This window comes from Melospiza georgiana, chromosome 6 (genome assembly GCF_028018845.1).
Source record: "Melospiza georgiana isolate bMelGeo1 chromosome 6, bMelGeo1.pri, whole genome shotgun sequence".
NCBI classification, from domain to species: domain Eukaryota; kingdom Metazoa; phylum Chordata; class Aves; order Passeriformes; family Passerellidae; genus Melospiza; species Melospiza georgiana.
In genome coordinates, this window is record NC_080435.1 from 4,649,072 (window position 1) to 4,676,962 (window position 27,891).

General features: G+C 42.1%; 1 protein-coding gene across 2 annotated transcripts; it reads right to left on the reverse strand.

Annotated features, from left to right (window-relative positions):
• Positions 1 to 832: 832 nt before the first annotated feature.
• CAPN3 (calpain 3) lies at positions 833 to 27,014 on the reverse strand. 2 transcript variants are annotated; one of them, XM_058025462.1, is made up of 24 exons: positions 26,724 to 27,014; positions 20,967 to 21,036; positions 20,389 to 20,507; positions 19,674 to 19,807; positions 19,139 to 19,307; positions 18,406 to 18,546; positions 15,970 to 16,053; positions 14,911 to 14,996; positions 14,258 to 14,335; positions 13,649 to 13,809; positions 12,939 to 13,108; positions 12,297 to 12,308; positions 10,931 to 11,139; positions 10,376 to 10,412; positions 9,362 to 9,376; positions 8,172 to 8,273; positions 6,763 to 6,840; positions 6,036 to 6,093; positions 5,380 to 5,444; positions 4,281 to 4,349; positions 3,634 to 3,712; positions 2,040 to 2,156; positions 1,518 to 1,576; positions 833 to 903 (listed from the first exon to the last, which is right to left on the reverse strand). In XM_058025462.1, the coding sequence occupies exons 1-24, from the start codon at positions 27,012 to 27,014 to the stop codon at positions 877 to 879; spliced, it is 2,430 nt and encodes an 809-aa protein (XP_057881445.1). In that variant the 3' UTR covers positions 833 to 876. The 2 variants fall into 2 exon arrangements, with proteins under 2 accessions (XP_057881445.1, XP_057881444.1); XM_058025461.1 differs by having other exon boundaries at positions 10,367 to 10,412.
• Between the last annotated feature and the right edge of the window lie 877 nt (positions 27,015 to 27,891).

The following is a 27,891-nucleotide window of genomic DNA, read 5'->3' on the forward strand; positions in this document are numbered from 1 at the left end:
GCTGACATAGATTCTCCTACAAGTCACCTCTTGCAATAAAGACATGCATGCTAGTGTTGGGAAATAGGACCTGCAGTAGGGGAAATGCGTGTGTGTAGATATATATATTTGTATGTATAAGAGGTTGTCTGCCTCAAATGGCAAATAAGTTTCTCAATATTATGGGGAATGCAGTTACAATGAAAAACATTTACAATGTCCACATCTGTAATCAGGATAAGTACTAATAATGAGAGCCAATTGCTCAGTTCTGGTACTTCTGCTGAGGCATTACATCAAGCTGTACTCTGGTATTGCAGTCTGCTGTGCCCTACTCTCCCATTTCTACATAGCAGAGATCCAACCTGCACAGCCAAATCTGTAACTGAGTCATTGGGTTGCATAATATTAATGCAATTAGCACAATCTCATGTGAATTATTCAGTAAACATTACAAAGAGATGAAAGGATAATACCAAGAGCAGGACAAAGAGTTAATGACCAATTACAAGGTAGTAGTAAACACCTTTGACTTTCATAGTTAGATACAGTCCCAGTTTCACCTCACTTGAGGGAAGACCTTTCCAGTTGTCAGCACAAGCAGAACAATTTTGTAATCTCCATGTCTTCACCATGCAGACAAAGCTTAATTCAGTCATTAATAAATTAATCTTTGTTGCCCAAAGGAAAAATGTCAGGATGCTATAAAACGTAGTTAGGAAATATGCGTACTGTGCTGTCCACTACAGCGTGGTTGTCTCTTTTTCCAAGGGCTTCTTCCCATGTGCTGTTCATCTTGAGGAGTGAATGACATTATTAGGAATTGCCCTTGGGATGAATGGTGCTAGTCCTTGAAATCTTCAGTGTGATCTTGAGAGGTGGACACTGGCTCTGGTGTTACGCATACAGTGTGAGCTGCAGCCACTGAAAGAAGAGTTAAAGGATGGATGAGTTGTTGGTGTCCTCCCACAAATTGTGTGAAGACACCACCATCTCTAGCTGGAAGGCAGCTGCTTGCTGTCACTTAGCATGGAGTGGCAGTGGGGAATTTTCTTGAGTCTCTTGCTCCTACTCCTATTTCTCCTTCCATTGCAAAAAGTGATGGGTGTTTTTAATGTCCTCCCTAACAGAGGACATGAAGTTGAAACTTTCTAATTCTTCTTAACAAGATTTTTTTAAAGGTAAAGAACTATGCTAAGCCCCATTATCATTTAATACCATATCACTGTGTTTGATCTTAATTGCCTCATAAAAAAAAACTCAAAAATTTTTTATGGACTTTAAAGATGATATGAAGAGACTGCAGCCATGCCCTTCAGCACCAACTGGAGTCTTACAGAGCAACTGTTGTTGGCAGATCATGGATGTTTTCCATGTAAAATTGGTAGCAAAATTTTAGGAGGTTTTGGGGTTTCTTACCAATTGGGTGGCAATTCTCTATTCATAGAATTCTCCCTTGAAAACATGTGCAATGATTAATACAATTAAAATTTAGTATTGTGACGTTGTGTTAGACATACTCTCATAAAGCAGTTTACCTCCAGGACATTGAGCTTAATGATGCCATCTCCATCTTTGTCAAAGGCGTGGAATGCCCCTAAAGTAAGGAAACAAAAATATGGGGGGTAGATTAGGTTACTGTGTGAGTAAAGATGATTCCCAGACAGGAAATCAAAACAGCGCTCCCATTGTGAAATGCCAACTTGCACAGGTCTTCACTTGTGGGGTCACTTTCTCATGTGTTTTTCCTTAGTCAATTCAAGGGGAAACACAGTGGTTTCTTCCGTGTTTGTGTGAGACAACTTGTCATCTTAGATTCCCTAAGAACATGTCTGTTATAATTAACACACTACATAGAGGCAGTAGTGCTGCGAACAAACTTTGCTGTATGATGGGGCTCTGAGCAATCTGGTCCAGTGCAAGGTGTCCCTGCTCACAGCAGGGGCGTTGGAACCAGATCATCCTTGAGATCCTTCTCAACCCAGTCCGTTCCATGGATGCAGGGCTGTGTTTGGGGGCAGGAGGGGAGGCAGTGCCCTGGGACTGGAGTAGCCACTCACGGAACATGGCGTCCAGGCGCACGAAGCAGCAGATGAAGCTGTCAAAATCAATGTTCATGTTCTTGTCGGCGTAGCGCATGGTGATGATGTCGTAGAGCTGGTTGTTCAGCCGAAACCCTGCAGGGAAGCAAAAACGGGCACAGCTGGGCCTCGGGTGGGGAAGGCACTGCTCCATGAGGGGTGGGCCCAGCTGAGGCCCAGGCTGCAGCGTCCTGATGCAACTGCTAAACAAAATCAAGTGAAGCTGAAAGGAGCTTCAGTGTGTCCAGCTGCCTTCCCAAGCCAGGAGCAATGCTGTGAGAGAGTGAGTTACCTCAGGCTGTAAGTGTGAAGAGGAGAGCTGTAGCCCCAGAAGGCCTGATGACTCAGCTGGGCCTGCTGAAAGCAAATCGGCTAAAGCTGGCGACAGAAATGCAAGAGGAAGTTGCTATAAAAACACAATTAAGCAGTGGTCAGAAAATAGACAAGGAGGCAACTTCTTGGTGTGGTAGGACTGAACTTTGGCACTGAATGCTGCAGCCTGTGCTGTGCCTTGAAAAGGTCTGTCATGGTTTGGGTACAGCTGTTTGTTGGCCAAATGCAAGGTCATGCACAGCTTATGTGCTGTAAGGCTCTGAAATGTTCTCAGATCTAAAGTCAGGGCAGGAGGTATTTAAGTATTTTCTCTTTTTACAATGACAACTTCCCTGGTGAGAACAGAAACCTGAAAAATAAAAATGACCCATATTTCTACCACAGCAGGAGTCCAAATCCAGGTGTAGTTTTGTCTTCAGCAAAGGACTCCAGAATCACTGAGGTTTTGTAAAGTACAAGGTAGCCATTTGTTTCTGTTCCTTGACCTGCCAAAATACTACTGAAAAAAAGGTGTCACTGAAATCATCCCAACTAGTTGAATAGTGATACTACAGATTTTCTGATCAAAGTGGTTGTCTCACTCCCTTAGAGACCTTTTGTGGGGAGAGGCCTGCTCCCCAGGGGAAGAAGCATACTGGTGTGTCTGAGACAAGCAGGAAAAGTCCAAAGTCCCTCTTATCAGAATGAATTTCATTAACTGCAAGTTTTGCAAAAATACTTTCTTATCATTGTGCAGATAAAAGAGACTGACCCCACAGTGGCTCAGTATGGAAGAAACATTAACATGACTTAAGAAATGCCCACCCAATTGCCTGTAATGCACACTTGGACATAGACCTGCTCCATCCCAGTTTCAGGGCCTGTACACTTAGGTTGAAGGTTTTCCACTGTTCTTTGTTTTTACTTAGACAAACGTATAGAATCCAGAGCTTAAATGAGAGTAAATGCCTTCAGCACTCCCTGGTCTCCCTGAATAGCAGGACCCTGAGTAGGACATCCTTAAGGCAGCAAAGCATCACTCGTTGCATTAAAGAGGAGCTGAAGAGATCTCTTTGGCTGGCAAGACATACAAGTCTTGCCATTTGGATATTTGAGAAGCTCTGCTGGGGGAAAAAAATATTTTCTCATTTCTCTACGATCTGTCTTTAAAAGGCAGCACAGTGTTCAGCGATCTCACCCTGTGATGCACCAAAACAAAACCAAGTTTCTTCAGCTGTGGGCACTGCACAAGGGACAGTACCTGCATCGTTGACTGCGTTGCGCATCTCGTAGCTGTTAATGGTTCCTGAATGATCTGTGTCATAGCGCTTGAAAATTTTCTGGAAAAAGAAAAAAAACCACAGAAAACAGTAATAAAAGCTTTTACTGCTCTTGAATGCACTCACTGAGTGGATGTGGGGCGTGTGCCTCGGGCACTTGGAGGCTTTGCCATGTGCCTTATATTGCCATTGCTAGCAATATATATAATAACTGTTTCCTCTCAGTTGCAAAGTAAAATAATTTAGATCCAATTTCTGGGAAGCCAAAAAAAACTCTCCCCTTGAGACTCTCCTTGTTTGACTTGAGTTTATGCTGGTAATCCTCCCTCTTGATTGCCCTAATTAAGCTATTATTGAGGCCTGATTCTAGTTCCCATCATTCTCCTCCTTTAATTTGTATGCCTCTGTGCTACTCTCATGGGGGAAGGCTGTACATGGGATATTCAGGCTATTTGCTTAGCCTGTGAAGTAGGATGAAGAGAAACATTACTTTTAATTTTTGAAGCTAATTCACAATTACTTTTTAGCTTTTATTCTTGATGGAACATATGTGGAGAGTTCTAGTTCTTCTGTAGAACACTTGCACTGCAGAAGCTGTGAAGAGGAGCTGTGAAGATACCAGCAATACCTGCCAGCTTTTAATCTTGTCCCAGAGATGTCGAAATTCATCAAAGTTTATCTTCCCTGAGCCATCTGTCTGTGACGCAAACATTCAGGTAAAAAACCCACAATACTTTTAGGATAAAATTAATTAAGTCTGCAATTACTGGTAAAATGATGAATGTAAAACTGGGTTGGAGATCTCCTCAGCATAAAGAGTTGATTCACCTTTGCAGTAAAACATTTGTAAACGTTTTGGTTATTGTGTATAGCATAGTGCTTCAGGAGTGTGAAGTACTACTTCTACTTTGTGTAGAAGTAAACTTCTGGTACAGGACACAGCTTTGCCTCTGGAATTATTCTAAAAGTGCACGAGTAGGATGCTTTAGTGGGATCCCCTGAAATACCTCCAAATGTGAAGCTCGCCTAATGCTTTTTAAGGCAACTGAGCTTTACTCTGGCATGGATCTCTTTCTGCCTTGCTTAAAATGAATTAAGAAATAAGCAAAATGTTGACTAAAGCTCTTTTCAAAAATGTGTTTAGGCTCCAACCATTATGGCTGTGGGTTGTAGTTACACTTTTGTTCTGTTATATTTGAATGCACTTACATTCTCTGAAAATTGTGTTATCTCAAACTGGAAAGCCTAGGGTGGTTGTAGCAGAGGTAACCACATGGCATCTTATAGTGTGTTTTATTGCACTTGTTCCAGACAAGTTCTGCCTGCATTGCAAGCTGAGCACTGTAGAATATGTGATACATTACAAACTTAAAGAGATAAATATAGTAAATTTATTGGCAAGATCTATAGTTATGTTGACTCTATTTCAAATATAATAATGAAAAAATCATGCTTTAGTACCTAATGTGGCCAGTGTCTGATACCAAAAGAAGAATGTCATATTGACTGATTTATTCTGTAGTTTTCTTTTTGGGGACATCTTTCTCTGCCAATTATATTAACATTGAGATGGCTGGAATTAAGATGTGCCAAACCAGGAGTGCTTTTTTATTTGACCACGGAATACAATTTGCTGTTTTGTTTCCCTGGCTTGCTAACTGGCATGGTGGTGAGAAGTGGTGAACTCGAGTGGTTTCAAGCAGTCCCTTTTCACCAGGAAAGGATACATCCATTAAAGCAATCATGCTGCGGCAGGATTCCAATTCAAACCCTTCTGACCTTAGGTCCTTATCTGAAACAAATGATGCCAGGTGAATACAAATAATGCAAATCAGCAAATGATTTTCCTCTCAAGTGTAACTCTAATCAAAGTAAAAGCCAAACCTACTTCCTTTGTCCTGTAAGAAATGAGTGGTAGAGAAATCTGAAAAGACTCAGTAATGTTACTGCCTGTGAATTAGATTTACTTTTCTTGATTTGTTACATACAATAAAAAACTCTGAAAAACTCTAAACTAATTCCTAAATTACTAAGGAAGTCCAGGGTCTGTTGGTTAAAGTTTGCTAAACAGGGAGAAATGTTTGCCTCTCCACTAGAAATTTTTAAAGGGCATTTGCAGACTGTGAGAATTGCATTATTGTCCCAGTGGTAATTCCAATGAATGCATCTGCTCATTTCTACATTATCAGTACTAACAACCTGTAGAGATAATCTCCGTGAAAAGTTCAGCTTGTGAAAGTCTCAGATGCATTGTCCATGGAAATGTAACTATGAAATTTCTGAGTTTGAAAACATCAATAATTTTTAGAAATTCGGGGAGGGCAGTTATGCTCTGTCACAGATTTCTTTGTCCAGGGTTAGTAAAAAACATGCTCAAACTCACGTTTTTTTACGACATTATTGAGAACATTCCTAAGTTCCTCAGCGTTGATCTCCATGTCCTGTTGGAAATGTGGTGAGAATATCATTAGTTAAAGAATTCTTTATGAAAAACAATTTTATGGCTGAATATGCTATAAGACTTTGGTCACTTTCCAATTAGACATATACATGTTTCAAACCAGAGGGCATTCTACTTCATGTGAACATTAGTCCAGCCCTTTCCTGAGGCTTAGGTACAAGGTAGCCCTGAAGTTACCATACAGTGCTCATTAAACTACAACTAGAAGAATGACTGGTAATTTCAAGCCAGTCTATAAGTAAAATACTAAAATCAGAAAATTCCTGTATCCCATATGCAGCCACTTGATTTATGCAGTTCCTTGATCTGTTTTTATCTTTAACTTCCCTTGTTAAGCATATACCAGAGGGCATTCATTTCTAACTTGTTTATACTTGCTGTGCAAAACAGCATCTTGTAGGAGATAGGAGAAAAAAAACTGAATTTAAGTAAGACTCCCTCAGACACAGTGAGAATAGTTTATACATACATATGAGGATAGCTGTGTACTTAATGGGGTTTTTATTTGATTTTACTTATCTCAAAATCACAAAGAGAATTTGATGGGAGGAAATTCAAAGGAAATTTTGATATTCAATGTTTTGAATCTATGGAATAGTTGATTTAGGGGCTGTTGTGGCCAGGCTGCTTTGATTGATTGCATACTTACATCCCCTGCAATCTGTCGGAAAATATTCCTGAACTGTTTTTGCTCTTCACTCTCCTCATGAGCTTTTGTTGAAGAACGCTGAAAAAAGACAAGCAAAGAAGAGATACATCCTGAGCCCAGTGGAAAAGAAAAAGGGCCTGGATGGCTCATTTACCCTTGTGTGAGGGATCATCTTAGTGAATCTGGAGGCCTTTGGAGGAATGGGTTGTCCTCCCACTTCTTTCCCTATGCTTTTGTTAATTCTCTTCCTTAAAACTGCCAAGTATTTAACTTCATCCCATTGTTTTCTCTTCTATTTGAAGGTGCCTAAATAACACTGGTAGTTATCTTCTAAATTTTTGTTCCAAAATATTGCCAGAGAGAAGTTTGGAGCAGAAGGGGCTTATCAGAGATTCAAAGAACGGTTTTGGTTGAAAGAGACCTTAAAGATTATCTTGTTCAAGCCCCCCTGCCATGGGCAAGGACACAGCATCTGCCTCACAGCTGCTCTATTGGCAATAAATGACCATGTGAGAGCTCTTTACCATGACGGGGAGGGGCCCTTGCTGAAGACAAATAGCATATGAGACAGAGGAAAACGAGGAACATGAGGCTTTCTCAGACACGTGGAAAATGCAACCCTGAACTCTGAAGCTGATACTGAAAGGGGAAATGAAAGTTATAGGTAACAAAGTGGATTTCTAGGCTTATTTCTTGTTTTCCTTTGTCTAAATGCAGAGGAAAGTTTAGATTGGTTTTCACTTCACCCCCTGCATGCTCTAGTCATGCAGCACCCTCCCTGTAAGCAGATGATCCAGCCATGCCCCCAGATGCCACAAGCCTGGATGTGGGATCTGGCTGTTAGATGTGTTGTGTCTCACCCACCTGCAGGAAGAAATTCTGAATTTGCTACTCTGTTTTCCTCCTCCCTGGTAGCGAGGGAGAAGAGAGGGGTGCTGGAGCTCCTGGGTTTACCTGTCCTTCATCCTCTGGCCAACAAGGACTAGGACAGAGGTGTGTGTTTGTAGCAGAAGAGGCTGTGGTCATTGCCAGGAGCTTCTGCAGCCCCTTGGGTGCAGTTTGTGCATGTGCCCTTCTAAAGGGGTACCACCTCAGGGGGCTGAGCAGGGGTGAGCTAAATGTGGGAAAGGAATCTCTCACAACCAGGATTCTTGTGTGAGAGAGCAACCAGGAGATTTTTCAAGCAACTAAATCCTCCTGTAGAGCTGTTAAATACCTGAAGGGACAGTCTCTCTGTGCTTGTGCTCATTAGATCCACATAAACCAGATGAGAGTCATGTAAAGATTTGATGAGAAGCTGTTTAGTATCTCAGGGCACCTCTTTGCCCCATTCCTGTGCTCTCCAAAGCCACTCTTTCATGCTAGCCAGACCAAGCCCTATTTCCCCCTCTGCCACTTGCTGCAGAAACCTTTTTCTTATCTGCTTGGGTTTTTTCACCATCTTTGCCAGCATTTTCATCTGCTGTCAGCTCCTTATTGCTGTTTGCTCTGTCAGAAACGAAGATGATAGGCTAGAAGAAGAAGAAGAGAGCAAAAGAGAAGTGGAAATTACAGGAGAAATAGTGGAAAGGAAAATATTTGGTTACAAGCATTCTGTGGAAATACATGCAGCAACAACTCCTGCTCTTGAAAGACAGTCATTGAATCTGTTTGGTTTGTTGTTTTTGTTTGGGGTTTCTTTGTGTGGTTTTGTTTTGGTTTTGGTGTTTTAGTTGTTTTTGGGTTTGGTTTTGTTTTCTGGTTTTTTGGGGTTGTTTTTGTTTTTGTTTTTGTTTTTGTTTTTGTTTTTTTGTGTGGTTCTTCCCCTTGTTTGTAAGCAAAATAAGCCTCCCAGATTCTCATCACACAAACTGATGAACTTGCTCCTCAAGGACAGTAGCACTGAAAACAAACCAAATGTGCATAGTACCCAGAAAAGGAGTTATTTGTGTAGGAGCTTGTTAGTTATGTGAAGCATATGTTCTTTATCTGTACTGACTCTTGAAGCACTCAGCAGTAAGCAGCCATTTGCAATTGTTCTGCTTTGGTGCATTTAAAAGAAGGAAAAAACTGCTACATGATGTGAATGTATTACTCTGGAGTATTAATTACAATCAGCCTCTCTTGGGATTAAAATACCTGCTTACATTTTCAAGGTCCAAAATGTGTTGTGCCAAATCAAAAACAGAACACAAGACTTTGGTGAGCAGAAACTTCAGGAAAGAGGAGCGGCCGCTGCACTAGCTGGTGGAGAGCAAGTGTGAGGGCACACGTCTGGAGAAGGGGTGCTTTTCTCTAGCAAGGGGTGTCAGGTTGCCTCTGGAGGGGCAGGGAGGAGGAACAGTTGGAGCAACCCAGAGGACTGAGCTGAATAGTTTATTACCCTTTCACCACCCCTTTGAGTGAGAGGGGTACATGATGCAAAAGCTATTTCATTAGAATCTCAAGTAGGAAGACAAAAATCTTTGTTGCATGCAGATGGCCTCGTATCCAGCACCCTTCATTAGCTAGGTCAATTTCCAGACAGAGAAAATTATAATAGCAGGGAACTCTGTCCCTGCTCATGCATTGCACATGCTTTTTGCCTTGCTGGCACTCAGCACATTGCACAGGTACCTACCTTGCCCTTTTTCTTCTGTGTGAAGAGACAAAATTAAAAAGTGCTTGATCAGATTATGCAGCGCTGAAGGCAAACTTTTTTTCCCCCTTTCTTATGTTTATTTTTCCAGTTCCTATACTCATAAAAATTTTCCCATTTCCTATATTTATAGAGCTTTCAAATCACTAAAAATGAGGGAACATGCACCCACCAAGAAATGGCATACTGAAGGAAACACATTGCAGAAACCATAATAAAGCTGTGTCTCATCTCATCTGGGGCTTTGTCTGCTTGAATAAAATCTCTTTAGTTCTGAGTATTCCTTTTCTTTTTCCCAACCTGCTAATGTCGGGGAGATTGAACTTCTATGCCCATAGATCAACGATATCTGAAGTGACAATTTAATTCCCTCACATCTGGACAGCTGTTTTTCACTATGACAGCAAACAGAAGGGGAACATTTCTGAGCAAATTTTGATGGCACTCAATTCTGTGCAACAGCATTTCCGCTGATTTTTTTTTCAAGACTTATTGTATTGTTTGCTCTAGTATATTCCCACAAAGATGTGTAAAAATCTCCAGAGGGAAGAGTTAGAATTTGCCTTGGATGCTATTTTGAATCAGAGTGCTCTTAGGATCCCTTTTCAGAAAGCAGGTACTTCAAAATAAGGTAGTTTTTTCTTTATTAGATGAGACACCAATTTCACAAAGAAAGTATCTCAGGGCACAGAGCTAGGCCTCCCTTGGTAAATGGATAATCTCCATTGATGGAGACAAAAACAATGCTTAGCATCCAGCTTCTCTATGCCAAGACCAGATTTCAAATTTGCAGAAGCGTTTTGGTGTGAATCAAGTTCGGAAAGTAGCATATATAAATCAAGTGTCAACAGAAGTATCTTAATGAGAAAAAAGATGAGAATTTGGTAAAGGTTCTGTCATGTAGCTGCAAATGATTTCCTGCTGTTGGTTTCCCTAGGTATCATGTTCCTCTCCTCTCTACTCCTATACACAAAAGAGGACCAGGACAGTACTTACCAATGGACGTTCTGCCTCAATCATGTTTTCGACCTCCCTAAGTAGGAAGCAGAAAATAAAAAAAATCAGGAAAGTGACTGTTCCCAAAGTTGCTTGTTTCTTTAGGTGGTTTTTAAGCAGCCACTCAAACTTTTCAAGCAGCCAGTGCTGTGGGCTGGCTTCCAGCATTACAGCTGCAGGCTTTAGGAGCAGTTTTTTCCCAGTTTGAGCTGAACATCCCAAGTACCTTTTCCAGGACAGCTGCCACCTAGCTTACTCCTGTAAAGAGCCTTTATAACAGTGAACTGGAAGTAAAACAGAAATCCTTTGGCCTTAGTAAATGCTTAATGGTTAGTTTGCAAAGGATATCCTGCAAGCAGTAAGTTTCTCCAAAGACAATTCAAAGCAGGTTCTTGTTAATCTATAAAGTAAGCTTGTGGAAATTAGTTTGCAGCCTGGAGTTTCTAATGAGGTTAACAAAATAAAAAGCAGGGTGTAGCAAACTGATAACATGACTGTAGCTGACTAGTGAGGTCACTCCACCTATATGGCCAAATAAATGGCTCTGCAACTTACTCTGAAAGACTTCTTTTCTCTGAGAAGACCCTGAGGATGAATTCTCCCTCCTGGTGGGGGTCATATGTCGATGGGATGATGACGTACTCACTGGGAGGTAACCGGAAGCGCTCAGAGATTTCTCGCATGTTTATGTAGGTCTTACTTCTAGCTTTGGAGGCATTGTAGAGGAAAAAATCCTTCTGCAAGTGGTGCTTAGTCCCATGCATCTGCAGAACAAATGAGTCCATTTGTCTTCAAGGAAGTCTTGCCCATTGCCCAGGTGGGTTGCCATGCGGGTGGTGCACGGCTGGGACAGAAAACATAGGAAGCAGCAGCTTAGCAAGCAGGGAGCTGAGGACTGGTGGTAGCTGGTGGCAGGTGCAGAGTCTGTCACCTTTGAGTTGCCACTGACTGTGTCTAGTTGGCTTCTGAGGGCTGCTCCAGCGCCCACCTGCAGATTGTGTGGCTTTCTGCTGTGTAGGCACTTGTATCTGACTCTTTTTCTAGATGCCGGGTTGTGTGTAACCAAAGCTCAGCCACTTTCCTTGGAGGGTGCATAGCCAGGAATAGTGTAAGCAAACTCCTACATGCAGAGTGGTAAAGTGAAGGTGCTTTCAGCATAAACATGTCCTTGCCTAGACAAAACATGAGTTCTGTATCTGCTGAACAAATGTGATAATCAAACATTGCATTAGATCAAGTATGAAAATTAAGCCAAGAATTGTGGACTAAACACACTTGCGGGCTGTTTTTTGCAGAAATAACCACCTGTAAGATAGTTGGCAAAGACAACATTCAGACTGTCATCTTTATGTTTTCCAGGTAACAGCCTTCAGATGAGCTTGTTAGCAAAACTTCTGATGCTGATGATTCAGCTACTGTCAGGCTCAGAAAAAATGTAATCTGTGTACTTTTGATAAGCTTTCTTCAATGTCTGAAAATACCATAATTTTCTAAACCATTCAAAGACTACAGAGAAAACTCTGTGACTGCAGAATGTAGGCCATTTGTATTACGTTTAGGAGGGAAATGCAAGTGGCTTAGGGTGGTTTTGCATGGAGTGCAGAGGCTAAGCCCTCACAGGCACTGCTTCCCGGATCTCTGACCAACTGTGCAAGTGATGGCCAGGCCGCCACAGAAAAGAAAAGAAGCATTGATGAAAGGGTCCAACTGAAAATGGGGTGCGAGTGAGAAGGAACTAAAAATTACTCACAAAATATTACTAATAAACACTCAAAGCGAAAGGGTTAGCAGTTCTACTGCTGTTACATCCCTGAAAACAAACTTGACTGGACAGTCTCCTGCTGACTTACTGCCAGGCACTACAGTAACACTAGCTGTGGGTATACACCAAGATGTCACTCTGGCTCCGTTCTGCGCATACCTCTTTGGGCACCTTAGGGAGAAACAGAGAGAAGAAACAGTCAGAGCTGCAAAGGGAGACTACATGTTCATAGGTCACACAGAAGGGTATTCAACTAAAGATCTGAGCACACAGTAATTAAAATGCCCTTAGTCAGATAAGCACTTTCCCTCTTCCTTTCTAAGTTTCTTGACTTCTACATGAAATCAGCTAAAATCCGAACCAAATATGTTTGTGCAAGGGACTGAGTAAATTGACTTTTTCATCAAGTCAATAGCAGGGACAGAGGTTAATTGCTATTTGTGAGCCTTGGATGTCTGTTTCCTTTTTCACACTCTTCTGCCAATGAAATGCTTAGTTTCAGAAAGGACAAAAGGGAGATTGAAAAATATATGTGAAAGAATATACTAAAATCTGGCATTAGGCCACTATAAAAACCTAAAAAGTGTCTTACTTAATAGATGGGTAAACCCTGACATTGCTGTTGTACGAGGAGTTAGGAAGAGTTTAATTTCCTTCCTCTCTTTCAGATTTTCTGACTCCCTTGCAAAGCAAAAATTGCAATTGATGTAATCAGCTTGAATGATTCAGTGACTCTCTTGGTAAATACAAACTGTCAGGATTTGTGACCACAGTGCAAAGAGCAAAATCTAGAGCTGTTACCTCATAGATGGCAAAGCCAATGGTGTACAGGTTGGCTCCCAGCTTGCGCTCTTTCCTCCTGTTTTTCTGCATGAGTGCGACAAGGAAGCTGCAGATAACCTCTTCATCCTCAGGATCATCATCTTCCTCCAGAAGCTTCAAGCGATACTGGGGATTGGTCCAAAACGTATCTGTGAAATTCCATCAGCAACCCAAAGAAAACATGTAAAGCTTCAGTCTTCTAATGATGCTCATGATCAAAGGCAACTTTTAAGTTCCCTGCCTATGGCTCCTGAGGGAAAGGTTGCAATTGGGCTGAGACATACATGGTTTTTTTTACATATTATGGCTGTTACTTCATTCTAACAACTGCATTGCAAAAGAGGATATATGGAGAACTGTCATCTGATAAACCTAATTCCCAAAGCTATCCCTAATCCACAAAAGTGAATTTCCCAAGTGAAATCTAACTGTTAGGGTGAAATTCATCCCTTTTACCTGGGGTACTGTGAAGTACTTGAACAATGATTTATCTTTGCCAGGGCTGCCTTTTGGTCTTACCATGTTCTGTTACAGCATAGTGACAGTAGATGTCCAGCAACCAATTGCATGCCTTGTCCACTGAGAAAGCAAGGCTTTTCCTGTGGCTGAGCACTAACTAGGTTGTGGTATGACTCAGCCTAACCTAGTCCCCATCAAAGAGGCTGTATCCCTGAAGACCCTTTGCTCACCTGGATAATTGCGGCAGCCTCCAGCCGAGCAGCCTCTCACCCAGCGTCCTTCATTAACTGACACGGTCCAGGTCTGGAATTTATCCACTTCCAGAGCATCAGGTGTGAGGTTACAGATCTCAAGCTTTGTGAAGTGCCTCATGAAATCTTGAAATGATATCCTGGAGGAATTGAGGAGAAATTGAACCCAAATGCATTTACATGGTTGGCGGTTGTCTGAAAGACCCTGGGGAGGTGGAAGACGGTGCCCAATAGCACTGTCAGTACTGGGACAAGTTTGCAATGGGAGTGCCATGTTTTCCAAATGCTCTTGGTCTGCTGGTTGGTGAGTTACCACAGGTACAGCTCCAAACTCAGGGAAACTGAGCTGACAGGATGTTAAGTAGGAAGGGTGATGGAGAGCTTGTGGAAGTGTAGCATAATTACAAAGACTGTGCTGATGGCACTGAATAATCTCTGGTGGGAAAATGAGAGGATCACAGAGCAGGGCTTATTGGGAATATGAAGGGGAGCAGAGATCACTGCAATGGTTTTAGCAGATTGGTAGTAGTGCAGTGGCATTCATTTTTGCTATGATTGCATATTTCCTAGAGAAACTGATGCTCTCACCAGAACTCCCCATCCTCCACAACCTTGTGCTGCAGGCGGATTTTCTCTTCTTCGTTAACAGAGTCCCACACCTCTGACCTTCAAAGGAGTAAGCAAGTTAGCTTAGGCTTTGCAAATACAGTTTTCATTATAGTTTCTACACTTTTGGCTCATAGAGTGAAAAATCAAGAGTCATCTTGCTACCTCCACATAATTTGTAAGCCTTGTAACATCTTGTTCTCAATGCTATTCTCTTCTCTATATGCCCAACAAAAGAAGCAATTGTTCTACTTCTCTCAGCCTTCCTCTTAGAATTCCTCTTATTAGCTCTCAAACATCTGCTGAACTGTGTTAATTTTACTTAGCTTGAAGAAAAAGGTGTTTGCAGATTATCAATGCTGGCGTACCTATTGAAATTCCTTTAAGGAAAACACTGACATCTTGCTTCATTCAGTTCTTTCATAACCTAATTTCCATTTATTAAAGCCTCTCTTAACATCTTATTAGGTGTTCTTTTCTTTTTTACAGCTTCAGCTAAGCACTCAATGAACTTCAAAATTCAAAGACAATTTGAGATACCTCATCACTGAATATTAGGATTATGCAAAAGCTGCATAAAGGCAAATAAAGCTGCAACTTCTTTTTCAAATCATGTGAAGCTCTGTTCTACTCACTTGTCACTCCAGGCTCCATTCCATTCCACCTGGCCCCAGGGGTTTCTCAGCCTTACCAGACGTATTTTTTCCCCTTTAAATACTGTCTAATTGAAAAAAAGAAGGCAACAAGAATAGACTGAGAGTTGGTTCAAAAGGAAATGTTCAGCCTGTCACCACACCTTTCAGTGATGGTGCTTTTCTGGGCCACACCCAGGGTGGCTGTGGGAAGGCTGTAAGACCAGGAGGTGGCTGCCTGTGGCCACCTTTGCCCAACTGGGTGTTGCCCAAGTGAGCCAAAACTTGGACAGGTTTCTTTGTCCACAAGACTTTAACTTATTTGAATATAGTTTTGTTTTCCTTGGCTCATAATTCGTTTCGCTTCTCATGCCTCTCATGGCTTTGCTGCCGTGCGTAGGGCCGGGCCAGCAGCGGCTGCAGCTGTGCACAGCTGGAGGGGGGAGCGGGGCACTGAAGCCCCAAAACAGATAGTCTTCAAGAAATAATGAGTTAAAACATAGAATGTGAGGCATTTGAAGAAGGCATAGTATTCGGAAACACATAGAGCAATTAATCAGCTAAAACATGGAACACAATGACAGGAAAGAGATAGGGATAGGAGAATTGATGGGCTAAGCATGTTCAGAGCCAACAATGTGAAACTGACCCTAAGGACTTTGCCAAGCCATAGAGACCAAGCCAAGTACACCGAGAATTGACCAAATTAGGAAAGGAGTTCAAAAGTTTAAGGAGGAAGACTCATCAGGAGACCCCAGCCCACGATGAAGGCAACTGGAACGACCACCAAGATGATCCTCAAAAGAGGTGTCCCCGCCCACGCTCCGCCTATACCACGCCCCATATGAATATTCATGCAATGATATGATTATGTATATGATCTGATCCAATCTTATATCCAAAACTGTATAAAAGCTTGCTTCTGTTACGGGAAACTCAGAAATCCATTTTGTGATTTCTCCGACGCGTCGCAATAAAATACCTCCTGCTTATCTGACTTAGGCTGAGTCTCTTAAGCAGTTTTTCTCGCCTTTTGGGGCAAAATTCGGCATCAGCACGTACCTCTTCCACGGCCGTCACGGAGTAGGCGTGCCCCTTGACGAGCCCGCAGGACATCCGAGTCTCGTACTGCATCGGCATTATGGTCTGTGGGACACAGAGAAACACCCGTGCGACTCACGAAAAGCTCAGCTGCTTGCTCGAGGGCAGGTGCTGCCACCCGGGGCTTTCACAGGGAGGGAGACGCCGTTCGGCTGACTGGATTTTTTGCCTTGTTCTCCTCTTTGTGTTTGTCAAAGCAGTCAAGCTAAGCGCCCATAGAATTCATGTTGATAGTTAGAAAGGAGTGAAGTATGAACTAAAAATGGAAAAAGTTGGTAATATCAATTTGAAAGGACATTTTCTGGTGTCTTTTTCCTTTTTGTGTAGACTATTGCTTTTTGCACTTGGAACATAGCAGGATATAGCATGCTTAATCAAATAATTAGTTTTTTGTATTAGAAGGACTGTTCAGCCTTTTCTCGGATGGTGTGTTCTTGTATGGCTCTGTAAGGTTACTACACATGAACTGGTTAAAAATCAGAGCAAATCAACACCTAGAATACTTTCATCTTTCCACATGGCTGCTATCTTATCACAATGACATTTTAACAACGTGTTTAATACACTGTGCCGGCTAACTGATACTATCTTATTGCATCTAACTTTCAGGAAGGGCATAGCTGTGTTGCTCAGGTGTAAATATATTTGCTGTCTTAGTCATCAGCTTTTAGTGTGTCTGATGGATTTTTACTTGTGTATCTGTGAGCTCTGGAATTGGCAGCAGGATGGCAGATGCACACAGCCTGCTGTGCTTGTACGAGAGATCTCCAGTATTGGTAAGAGGGGTAGACCCTGCCACGTGCACATGGACGAAAAGCAAAACTTCTCCTCCTTCTTTATGTCTGTTGCTGAGAGATGCCTGCAAAGTCCTGTCAGTAACTCTGCCACCCCTTCTTGACACATCTAATGGCATGAAAAAGGCAGGGCTGGACCCTGAAATGTTCTCAGCTTGCACAGGGAGAATCTCATCCAAATATTTCCTGGATGTTGCAATTGTTTTCCATTATTTCACTTTAGCATCTATTTGGTTTCTTTTCCCTTGATTCTGTTTTCATACTATAACCTCACACCTATTTCCTTTTTTCTTCATTTCTTCTCTAGTTGTTGCCATCATCACTTGTCAAAACCCTTTTCTCTTCTTTCTATTTAAGAACATTAACTTCTGCTGACCTGGACAACTTCTCAAAGTCCAAGTTTTGGAAGTGTTTCATCTGCCTCTTTCCATTGAGAGCCCTGATTTTTTTCCCTGGTGATGGTTCAGGAATATGTAATAACCAGCAGCACAACAGCTGCTGGAGCAACAAGTGTAGAATGAGTTTTGCAATCTTCTTTTAGCAGACAGTCACTGAGGAGGAAATTCTCCCCCCAGACATGGGAGGTTTGGGCAGCCATGATTGCAAAACAAGATAGTCATACTGGTCTTTCCCAAAGAATGACACCATTTCAGTCTTTTAGGAAGAGCTAAATATGGATGCCAGAAGAGAAAAAAATCAGCTATTTCAGCTGCAAATGCAGAAGAAAGTTTGCACAACTAAAAGTTTTGAGTGATGTAATTGTGGACGATTTTCTTTGGTTTTGTTTTGTTTTTCTCCACCCTTCCCTACACCCCTGTAAAACAAGAGATGTAATTTCATTGTCATGGAAATGCAGCTCCTTAAAGGGCAAGGTATGACAGCTGCCCGACACAGAGAAGGCAGCAAAGTGTCCCTCTACAGATTTGAAAGCTTCTAAGTTGTCCAGTATGGGATTTTTTTCTTAGAGGGTTTTAACAACCCTCTATTTTGCTAGATACTTATGTGGATATGCTGGAGTTACTTTGTATTTCATCAAACATATAAAACTCCAAATACTTTTTCTTTTCCTTGTTTTTGGGCATTTTTAATGAGGACTTTGTTTGCAGTAATTTAAAAAAAAAAGTGTCCCTAGAGCAGGTTCTCCTCTCTTAATGGGTAGAGGACTCTGTCTCAAAATAAGTTCACCAAGAGATTTTTTGCCTTGAGCGAGAGCTATGCAGAGCTTGCTTTTTCTTTCTGTGACATTCCATGCACACTCAAGGATCTTGTTCTATTCTAGTATTTTAGTTTTTTCATACTCTCCACCCTATTCAAGCAAGAGACTTGATAAAATCCACTAATAAATTTCTTGTTCTGCAAATTATAAGCCTGTGTCACAAGCCAATAGCCTTTTAATGCCTCAGTATCAGTGAAGCCCCCTGGTATCAGTCACTGTGCTGGAAAGCACTCTAGTCTTTCAACACGCACATCAAACAGCATCCATAAGAACATTTCATTAGTGTTATTCTGCAAAACCAAAGAAGGATTTAAAAACATAGGTTATATGTTTTTCTAACAGTTTGTAGATAAAAGCATTCTGAAGTCAACTGTTTAGAAGACATACCCAGGCTGGCCTCTCCTCGATGCCCTGGTAGTCTACAGTGGACTGAGTCATCTGTGCATTTTCTTGATTCTTCACCATGCGAGCAATCAGTTCCCCAATGTTGCTCCGAGGAGCTGATCCATAAGAAAAGCCTAGGTCATCCTGGCACAGAGAATGGGAGAAAAGTACCATGGAGGAAGATGAATGGTAAAAGATAGCCCAGATTACTTCTCTTTTCCCTCATTATGTCCATACTTATCTACAGTGGTCAATAGCACTGTTCTCCCACCTTTACTGAAATATGGTACTCCATAAAGTACTAATTTTTTAACTTTTAAATTTCTTTTTTCTAAAATTTTTTCACCACAATAAGTGAAGACAGTCTGAAGCCATGTGGACAATAAAATGTTAATCTTCACACTTAAGATCTTTGACATGACGATTTGTGTCTCAACAGAGTTGCAGCATCCTCATACTAACCTATTTCATTGGCTTAGGGTCTTGAAGGGAAAGGGGTACTGATTTTGCTGATTGTACCTGTTCTTTCCACCTCCATGTTCTACTTCTGTTTATTTCCCTTTTGGTACTCACTGTTTGCTAATGGATCTCTAGGAGGGATTACTCCATCTCCTAGAAATGGATGTTTTCTATGTGGCCTAAACCAAGCAGTTCCAAAGGTGGTATATATTTGGTTACGAATGGAGAGGTCCCTCTCCTCTGCCATTTCTTATCTGCAAAGTTCATATGGACTCACATCAATGGAACTGGCCATGAGGGATCCTCTGTCAATGGCATGTTTCATGATTTTATAGATATCTTTAGGGGCATCCTTTATCTCGTAGAACTCTGTGACTCCTCCAGTGAAATCCTCCATGGCTTCAGTGGTGTTGCCTCCCTTCAAAGCTTCATATGACCCATGGAGTCTTGAAAAGAGATAAAAAGAGATATTTTACACAGGGATAGATACCTACCTATGTATTCATATCCAACTTGTGTGTATAACTACAGCTCTGCAAGCACACATACTAAAACCCCACAACCCATCTGTCTGGTAACTCACAATTTAGAACTTCTAAAACATGCCACCTGAACACATAGGGAAAAAAAAAAAAAGAAAGATATGCTGAAAATCAAATGTAGATTTCCGAATGGGTAGCAAAACTTCTTAGAAAATACACTTTAACCCATCTCCAGCTCCAAGGCACGGGAAAAGGCATTGGTATATTCAGGTATATTCTCTGTGTACGCAGCGGTGCAAGCACCGCCCCGGCAGAGGCTTTGCACTTTACTTTGCATAGGCCTTTTCCAGCAGGGCGCTCCAGAACTCGTTGCGCTGGGAGGACTTGGTAAAGACCAGCTGGTTGTTGTAGGTGGGTAAGCAGTCATCGATGACGACATCCACCCAGTCTCCATAGCGCCAGAACTGCTCAAAGGCAAACAGAAAAAAAAAACAACAACTGGATCGACTTGGTGCAGGGAGAGGAAGCTTGGCTGAAAAGTCAGGCTGAGAGAGGAGAAATATGGAAATACACTTCATAACGTGGCCAAAACTGATGGCTACAGTGAAGGAGGCAGCTGTATTGAATTCCTCTGGGCAAAAAGCTCCTTAAGAGAACCAAAGGAAATGCGGAAAGCAGTCAATCTTTTCCGAATAAGAGAACTTGTGTGCCTAAGAGCAGCTGCTCTTGCCAAGTGCCCGTGTGTCTGTCTACCTGCAGCGCTGCATCTGAGCAGTGAGGCAGGAGCAGGCTCCTGTTGCTACTCCTTACACCCAGGACACTGCAATCTGCAAATGCTTCCTTGCTGGGCTAATGCTCTCTAATCGCTTTTATTGGCTGGCCCTGCTGTGGCTGCCCTGATGGAACAGTTTGGGGTGAGGGAATTCAATCCTTTTTCCTCCCTTCTGTCACTCATGATTCCAAAGGGTGGGGAAAGAGAGAAGAGCGTGCGAAGAGCTGAGCTTTGGGTAAATGCATATGCTCACCACTAGACGGAGCGACTCACCTGGAAGTGAAAGATTCCAGCATAGTTTTGTATAAAGGACTGGTCATGAGGAATGACTCTACAGAGTAGTTTTTTATTCAGTGTCAGGCAAGCAATGGCAGCCAGAAACCAGCAGTTACCTGTGAATGAGCAGAAGCAGCAGACAGAATGAAGTGAGAGAGCAACTAGAAAAGGAAAACCTGAGATATTGCAAATGACGTTAATTCTCAGTGGAGTATGATTGTCTGTGTTTTGCAGTACTTTAGCACTTTATCTTTTTGTGCTCTAGAAATGCTCATGGGCATTGTTCATGACTGGGTACACACAGGCTAAATAGACGATATTCCATGTACTTTGGAAAAAGCCTAAAATCTGATAAACACTGATACCTGCATTAAGAATTCCCTGTGGCATGTGAATCGTTCACTAAAAGTTCTTGCCTAGATTGCTACTAAGCAGATGTCAACAATTTGCTACAGAGCAAAGGAATCAGTGAGACAGAGAATTTCAGATATCACCTTAGAAATGAAAGAAAAATAATGGAGAGCTGAACCATGATGTAGACTTTAAAAAGTGCAATTGAAGTACGAATTTCATACCTAATTCTCCTTGGCAGATATCTGTTCTGTTGGCTCCACCAATAATAAACCGTGGATTCTCACAGATTTCCTGCAAAACAGAAACAGATGGATGAGCAAAAAGTGTCCATAATGACGCTTGTTTAGCACAGAAGTAAAGTCAGTTTTAGAACATTTTCCTATAGGATAGCTTGTGGTATCAAAATCTCTCTCACAGTTGTCAACTGCAGAGTTTCACTATGAAAATGTTTTGATCCTGGATGTTCCAGACTCCAATCAGAGCTTTCTCCATGCACCTACAGGGTCGAATACTGAGCCTGGGGTGCTCCCTCTGTACTGAAATGTGTAAACACACTGAAAGGAGAAGAATTGGGGAAAATATTTTTTTCTGCACAATTATGAAAAAACAAAACATTGGAGGGAGCGGGAGAAAAAGTAGATGAAAAAACCATCAGATGACCAGACTAAATTATTTTAAAATGATCTTATGTCCAATTTGTAGTAACTGGCATGTTGGGGCATTGAAAAGGTTGAAGAATGTGTTTCATTGGGAATGAACCCCAGCATTACTCCTTCTTAAAATTAGAGGATCAGATGTTTAATTACAAGAAATAATCAGTTGCTGGTTAAGAGATTTTGTTCTTTCCCTCATGTTTTAGTATTTAATTGACAATGTTGCATTCAAAAATGTGTTTGGATATATTCTGTCTCCAAGGACAGGAAGGTCTCCTTTCATTCTGCGCATTGCACAACGTATTGGGTTTGTCTGTATGTATACTACAACAGAGTGGGTACAAGATGCTATACAAGATGTATAAATAATAAAGACATTTCTGCAGGGAGGGAAGACAAAATGCAGCAAGTGAGGTGGGACAATTGCAGGCTTACATAGCCCTTTTCTATAATGAACAAAGACTGTGGAAAACCAGACAGAGGAAAACCAAGGAAAGCAGTGGCTCTAACCTGTCCTACAGAGTGAAAAATGTCCCTGCTTTATCCCATTTGTCATACTCAAATACTTGGTATGGAGAAGAATAAGAAGAAACAACTTCTGGACACATGTCTTATGAGGGTAAGGAAAGAAAGATATTGCAACCTGAGGAGCACCGTCCTGAGCAGCTGCAAATTCGGAAGAAGACGAAGTATAGTCCAAGAGCCCAATTTATTGAAAAATGTTAGGACAAGAGTGGGAAGGAGACAGAACAAACAATTGACACTTGCTTGTGTGGCAGCATACACAGGCAGCTGATGCTACCTCTATAGTCAAAAGCTTCTTATTAATATCATCAGTTTGCTTGGCTCAAACTCGCTTCTTTTCTCCTTCACAGTTATCAGAAGAGTTGCTTTGATGTAAGCATTTGGATTAGTCATATAGCCCGACAGAGAGATCAGCTTCTTCCACCCACTCTACCACCAATCCCTGCATGCACTTTACTTTCCTTGAGGGAAGGAATGGTGGGATTGTCCTGTTATTTTGGGCCTTGGTCAGCTGTTGAGGTCCAGTTCTGTCAAAACAGATGTTTGAGATGCTTTCATGCTTTTCTCCACTCACTTGTCTTTTTGAACATATTCTTCCTTATATTGCTGTGGTGCTCTGCTGAAAACAGGTCTTACATGCAAGGTTTTTGGTTTGTGTTTTTTCCAACTCTATTATTGTATTTTGACTCTATCTTGCTCTTATTGTAACTAGCTTTGAAATCCAACATGCTGTGCTTCAGTTGAAAGTAGTCAGGTGCCACCTAGTTGTTTCCAAATATTTAATGTACAGCGATGTGTTACTCAGAGGGATTTATTGCATCTTGGGGTCATTTGTTTTGTAGGATGCTTGGTAAAGGAATGCAAAGGAAAGAATCATGCAATTGTCATGTGGCATGGTTTAGCTGTGACAGAAATGCTTTTCTTGTCTTTCTTTATGTGGTCCAGGTGTGTATAGCACACTGTGGATATGATTTTAATTTGTGTTTCCTCAGTTCATCTCCAGCTACACTAGTTTGCTGAGTACAGCTGAAGTTACAGAGAAAGGGTATTAAGGTTGACCAAGGCTGAAGTACTCAGTCAGCAGAGCGAGATGACCAGGTGTCAAGATCCTGGTGGCAGGTCTGTCCTTCCAGTCTTCCTGGCTGAGCAAGAGATTGCTCTTCATCTCTTAGGTCGAATTATCACAGAGAATCCCAACAGGCTGCACTTCACTGAGGCAATGATTCATCTTTTAAAAGAGCCTCCTCTGATCTGAGTGCCTCAGACTGCCTTGGTACTACCCAAAGGAGCTTTGTGTTGCACTGGGTTGATCCAGTTCAGACTGTAACTTCATTGCAAAGAAAACAAAGAATCCCAGGAAAACCTTGTAGTGGTGCATGCTGCATTCTGGGAAAAGATTACTTACGAGTCAGTTGGAAGGGAGCCCTGGAAAATGCAGAGGCAGCATGCAACTAAAAATGGCATTTGACCTTTGTTACATTTTCATTGGCTTTTCTTCTGTATCAGGAAGAAATCTGCCAGCCAGCTTATACTGCTGCAGCAAAAGGCATTAATTCCTTTAAAAACTGCCATTAATAAACTATGACATTCTAAGTAAATTCCCTAAACTGATCCTATCAAACAGAGGAAGGATCTTTTTCAGCCTAAGACAATTTGTAGCGTCATCGTCTCTTGGTCTCTTGTGGTCTAGACCATGCTTTTAAATGTCTGTGCTGTGCACTTCAAGGCACAGCTCAATGTCAGACACCAAGCTGCTTTTAGAGCTTCTGAGTTGGATTATCTTCTTCTGAAAGTTCTGCCTTGGTGGCACTAACTTCCATCTTTGCTTTGTGGTATGACCTGCACAGGCAGACATTTTGTGATGACTAAATTCAAACAGATTCACATGTGTGCAGTAGATGATCTGACTGATTAATTTTCATTCCAAGCAAAATCCAGTAGTTTGTTGACTTGATTTTATTTGTGTTCATTATGAAAAAAAGCTCCTCCTGGTGATTTTCTGGCTATGGAGAGGATCATCATAGGGAAGTCATTGAATGTGGTGGTTATGTTGTGACTTGGCTGTGAGTGAGGAGAATACAATGGTGCATTTGAAAGCACAGTGTCACAGTAGAGCCTTCCTATCAATACCCTGGTGTCATTAGATCCATACCGGACTGCAGCAGGACCTCTCAATATTCTGTGCTATGCTATAACACAGACTTTCTCAGCTCTCAAAGATCAGTAGCCTCATCCTTGCTCTCAGCTGTGAGAAATTCCCACTGGCAGCATAGTTGTGAGAGGCACAGCCAGTCAATGAGCTGGATGTGACCTGTTGTAGGTGTAAGCAGCTCTCTGGGCTTCTCTTACCTGCTGTGGGTGAGTGAATAGTTTAATATTTTGCCTTAACTGAGGGGGATTTAATTTTCTCTCTATGTATCTAAACCATGGTCTGCATACTCTGAACAGAGACACTGGAGGAATGGATCCTTGGGTCCTGCAGACTTTTCTCAGGGGAACTTTCAGGGCTCTCACTTGGCTTTTGTCTGAATTGAGTATTAGGAGATCTTCTCTGTGCATTCATGTCGTGGCATGGCAGTCAGTAGCTGGGTAGAATTACAAATACCTTTTTTCTGCCCCCATGCTGGGGCTGCCAGCTGCCCTGCACAGCACCTGTCCTTCCCTGGGTAAGGGACAAGGCCAGTCCTCGTGCATTTGCTGCCCTCGCTGACGCAGAGGACAAGCATTTTGGGAGGTGGCAGAGGAGGACCTGGCCTCTGGGTAGAGGGGCTTTGATACAAACGGATGAGGTGACGTGACTAAGGTGATTCAGGAAGCCAGAGAGTCAGGAATATGTTGTGCATTTCCCAGCCCTCCGTTTTTAAGTGGGATCATAGAACACACTGATCACTTGTTTATTTGCTGTGTCTGGAGGTATGTGGCACATAAAATGGCACAGGGAAATGATCTAGACTGGTCACATTAGGACATTCTCTCAGGTATTTTTTTTTCTTTTAGACTACATTATCAAGTTTCATTCAACTATTGACCTGAATTTCAAAGTGATTAAAATTGCAACTTTATAAGTTAAGAGTAAATTTTATAAGCGAAAGTATTTTCTTTCTTTGGGGGGGAGTGGGGTGGGAAAACTATTGCAATTTAACAGGAACATAAATTGTCCATATCTTTACAGACTATCACAAAACACAGCCTGTGCAATGGACTATATGTGGTGCTCCAATGATTGCTTTAACCTCTTAGTAAAATACTCTTTAGCCCAGTATTACTCCTGTTTGTGTAAATAAAAAACCCAGATAGCTTTGGGTTTGAAGTTTGTATTTTAAGTCTTACATGGTCCCCAGCCTGTGGCTGCTACATGAATAGTAAATCCAAAGTTACATTTTCATGAGTGACTTAAAGAAATGTCTTTGGAACTAAGACCCTGGTCTGAACCTTTCCAGTAACAAAGGTTTGGTCTGTGCCTGCACAGTTACACACAAGTCTGAGGTTACATTGTACATTTCTTTTGTTTTGATGCTTTCTAATATGACACTTGCAGTCTGTCTGCTGCAGGATGCTGGCACTCATCCACTGTACTGCTGTACTGCTTCCCTCTGCAGGGAAGCAGACGAAAGGGAAATCCTATCCCTTTACACAGCTGACTTGGGGCTGCATTTAAGTCATTCACACACATTTCTAGAGGCTGATGCAGCCACGGTGATGATGAAGGAGTGACAGGGCACAAGTGACAAGTGCACAGGGCACAGCAGATGGGGAACTTGTTTCGATCCCTCCACATTGCTCAAGTTGTTGTGACAGAAGCACATGGCCTTGCTCCATCTCTGTAAGAGCCACCCACAAGACCTCGTGGTCTTTTGCTATTCAGTTACACTCCTGTGGTCAGTTTTATCTATCACCACTGACTTTCCCACTGAAGCACAGATTTGGGCACAGGGGAAGTATGGCAAATATAAAAGAGGTGGCCAAAACCTGCCAAAGAAATGGAGCTGTGGAGGCTCCTGAGAACAAGGCTCTCACTATCAGACCAGGGATGGCAAGGGCCAAGGCACTGTCCCAGGGGCTGCCTTGCTGCAGGGGAGCAACTGCCCAGCAGATATGACAGGGAAAATGTGTGACTCCTCCTGAAGTAGGAGGGAGAATCAACTGGGAACTGTGGTGTTAGTCCTCTGCCAGTGAGAGAGATAGGGGAAAAAAAGATGAAAAAGAATAGGTAGGCTGGCTGGGGAATAGCCACAAAATAGGAAAATGAATGGGATTAGTAGCCAAGAGTGGGTCTCCATAGTGCTTAGAATGCCCACATTAATGGTAAGTGGGACAAGCAATGCAGGGAACAACTAAGAGCCTGTTTGACAAATATGTTGTCCTTTTATTGTCACACATGAGAAAAATGGCAGAATACCAAAATAGAGGTTTAAGTGAAACAAAGTAGTGTTAAAAAAATTAAGTCTCAGCAAACCCAGTAACTTGTTGCAGAAGGACGAGAATTTTTCTTTTGTACTTTCAGGCAAGAAAATCCCAGGCAAACCATGCAAGAAGAAAATGAAATTCCCCATATCTCCTTCTAAACATTTCATTCCATCTCCTTTGTTGCTGCTGTTCTATTGTATTTTAGTCATTATATAGACATTGTCTAAGGTTTCACGGCCCTAGCTAGTTATCCTTAGAGCCCAGGAGAGCTCTAAGGAAATATATTTCCAGTTTATTCCACCTGCCTCTCCAACACACAATTTCTGCCAGAAAGTAAGCTCAGGGTGTGTACTCAATTTACAGAAAAAGGCAATCAGCAAACATGTTACTTACACGTGGTCTTTTCCATTCAAACTTGACAGGGCTTTTCTGGCTGTAGAAAAGGGATGACTCATTTGGGGGGAAATCAGGATCTTCGTAGAGAATGTTTTTCTCAAGGCACTTCTTGTGAAGCTCTTCATATGTCTTCTCCTTTACGTGGATAATGGGCTGATTGCGGCTTATAATGGCAGAATAAATTCCCCCCGTGCCCCCTCCTGCCCCCTCCGTAGTGCCAGCAGTGCTGCTGGGGACTGACCCAGCAGCCCTTTGCTGAGCCACCACTGCATTTATGGCGGTCGGCATGGGAGTCAGGCTGACAGCAAACGCTGAAAGGCAGCAGGATCTTGCAAACTGGAAGGAAATTTCAGAAAAGAGGAAGTTGCCGTGCAAACCGTCTCCTCTGTCCGTTGAAAGCCTTCTAGTCAAATTTGCGAGCCAGAAAATTCCATGGGGTTTTGCATCCTCCTAAAGGACCATATTTTGTCATCAGAAATTGGAATTTGTTGCTTGATGTGGGACAAGATGATCAGTTGGCTCACTCCTGTATCTGAGTTGTATCTACGGCGCGTGTGTGTGCTGTCCTGTGCGTGTAAGTGTCCAGAAGGGACAAGCTTTAACCGTGAAATCTAAAAATAACTACAGGCAAAGAGAGAGGGAAAATGAGAGGGGGAGCATTAGTGAGATGGTGTCAGTCTTCTGTGCAGCTTGTGCCGAGGCCAGGCATGTTCCTGGGACGGGCTCTGTGTGTGGGCTGACTCCTGGTGCAAGCAGTTCATCTTTTCCTTAAGTAGAGGGAACAGTGAAACTGGAAGCTAAACTCCTGCTGGCTCAGGAACATTACGTACAAAGTACTGCCAGGCAATGGTCCTGACACTACTGAAAGAACTGTTGTACTTGACTTGTTTCTACCCTTTGTGGCAGAAAAGATAGAGACAATTTTTTGCTACTAGAGGAGATGAGCAGCAGACACTTCTAATAGTGAAAAAGGAGCTATTTGATGCTACTTAGGTCAGGTCACTTGCCAGCTCTGTTTGGTTCCTCTGGAGAGCAGCTTGGCAACCTAAGATTCACCTTATAATAGCTAACTTCCATAAAATAAGCAACTTTTTGTGTAAACTTTGAAACATTTATAGAGCCTAGTGTGGAAACTGGGCTATTCTCTATGTGTTAGGATATACCA

What these genes read in the sequence shown, in the direction of transcription:
- CAPN3 (XM_058025461.1), bottom strand. Translation starts at nt 27,014, where the DNA reads ATGCCGACCGCCATAAATGCAGTGGTGGCTCAGCAAAGGGCTGCTGGG. An exon ending in GTGGAGGATGGGGAGTTCTG is followed by an intron (nt 13,810 to 14,257) that starts GTGAGAGCATCA and finishes CAATTCCTCCAG; the next exon opens with GATATCATTTCAAGATTTCA. An exon ending in CCCAAGCAGATAAGAAAAAG is followed by an intron (nt 6,841 to 8,171) that starts GTTTCTGCAGCA and finishes GTCTTTTTTCAG; the next exon opens with CGTTCTTCAACAAAAGCTCA.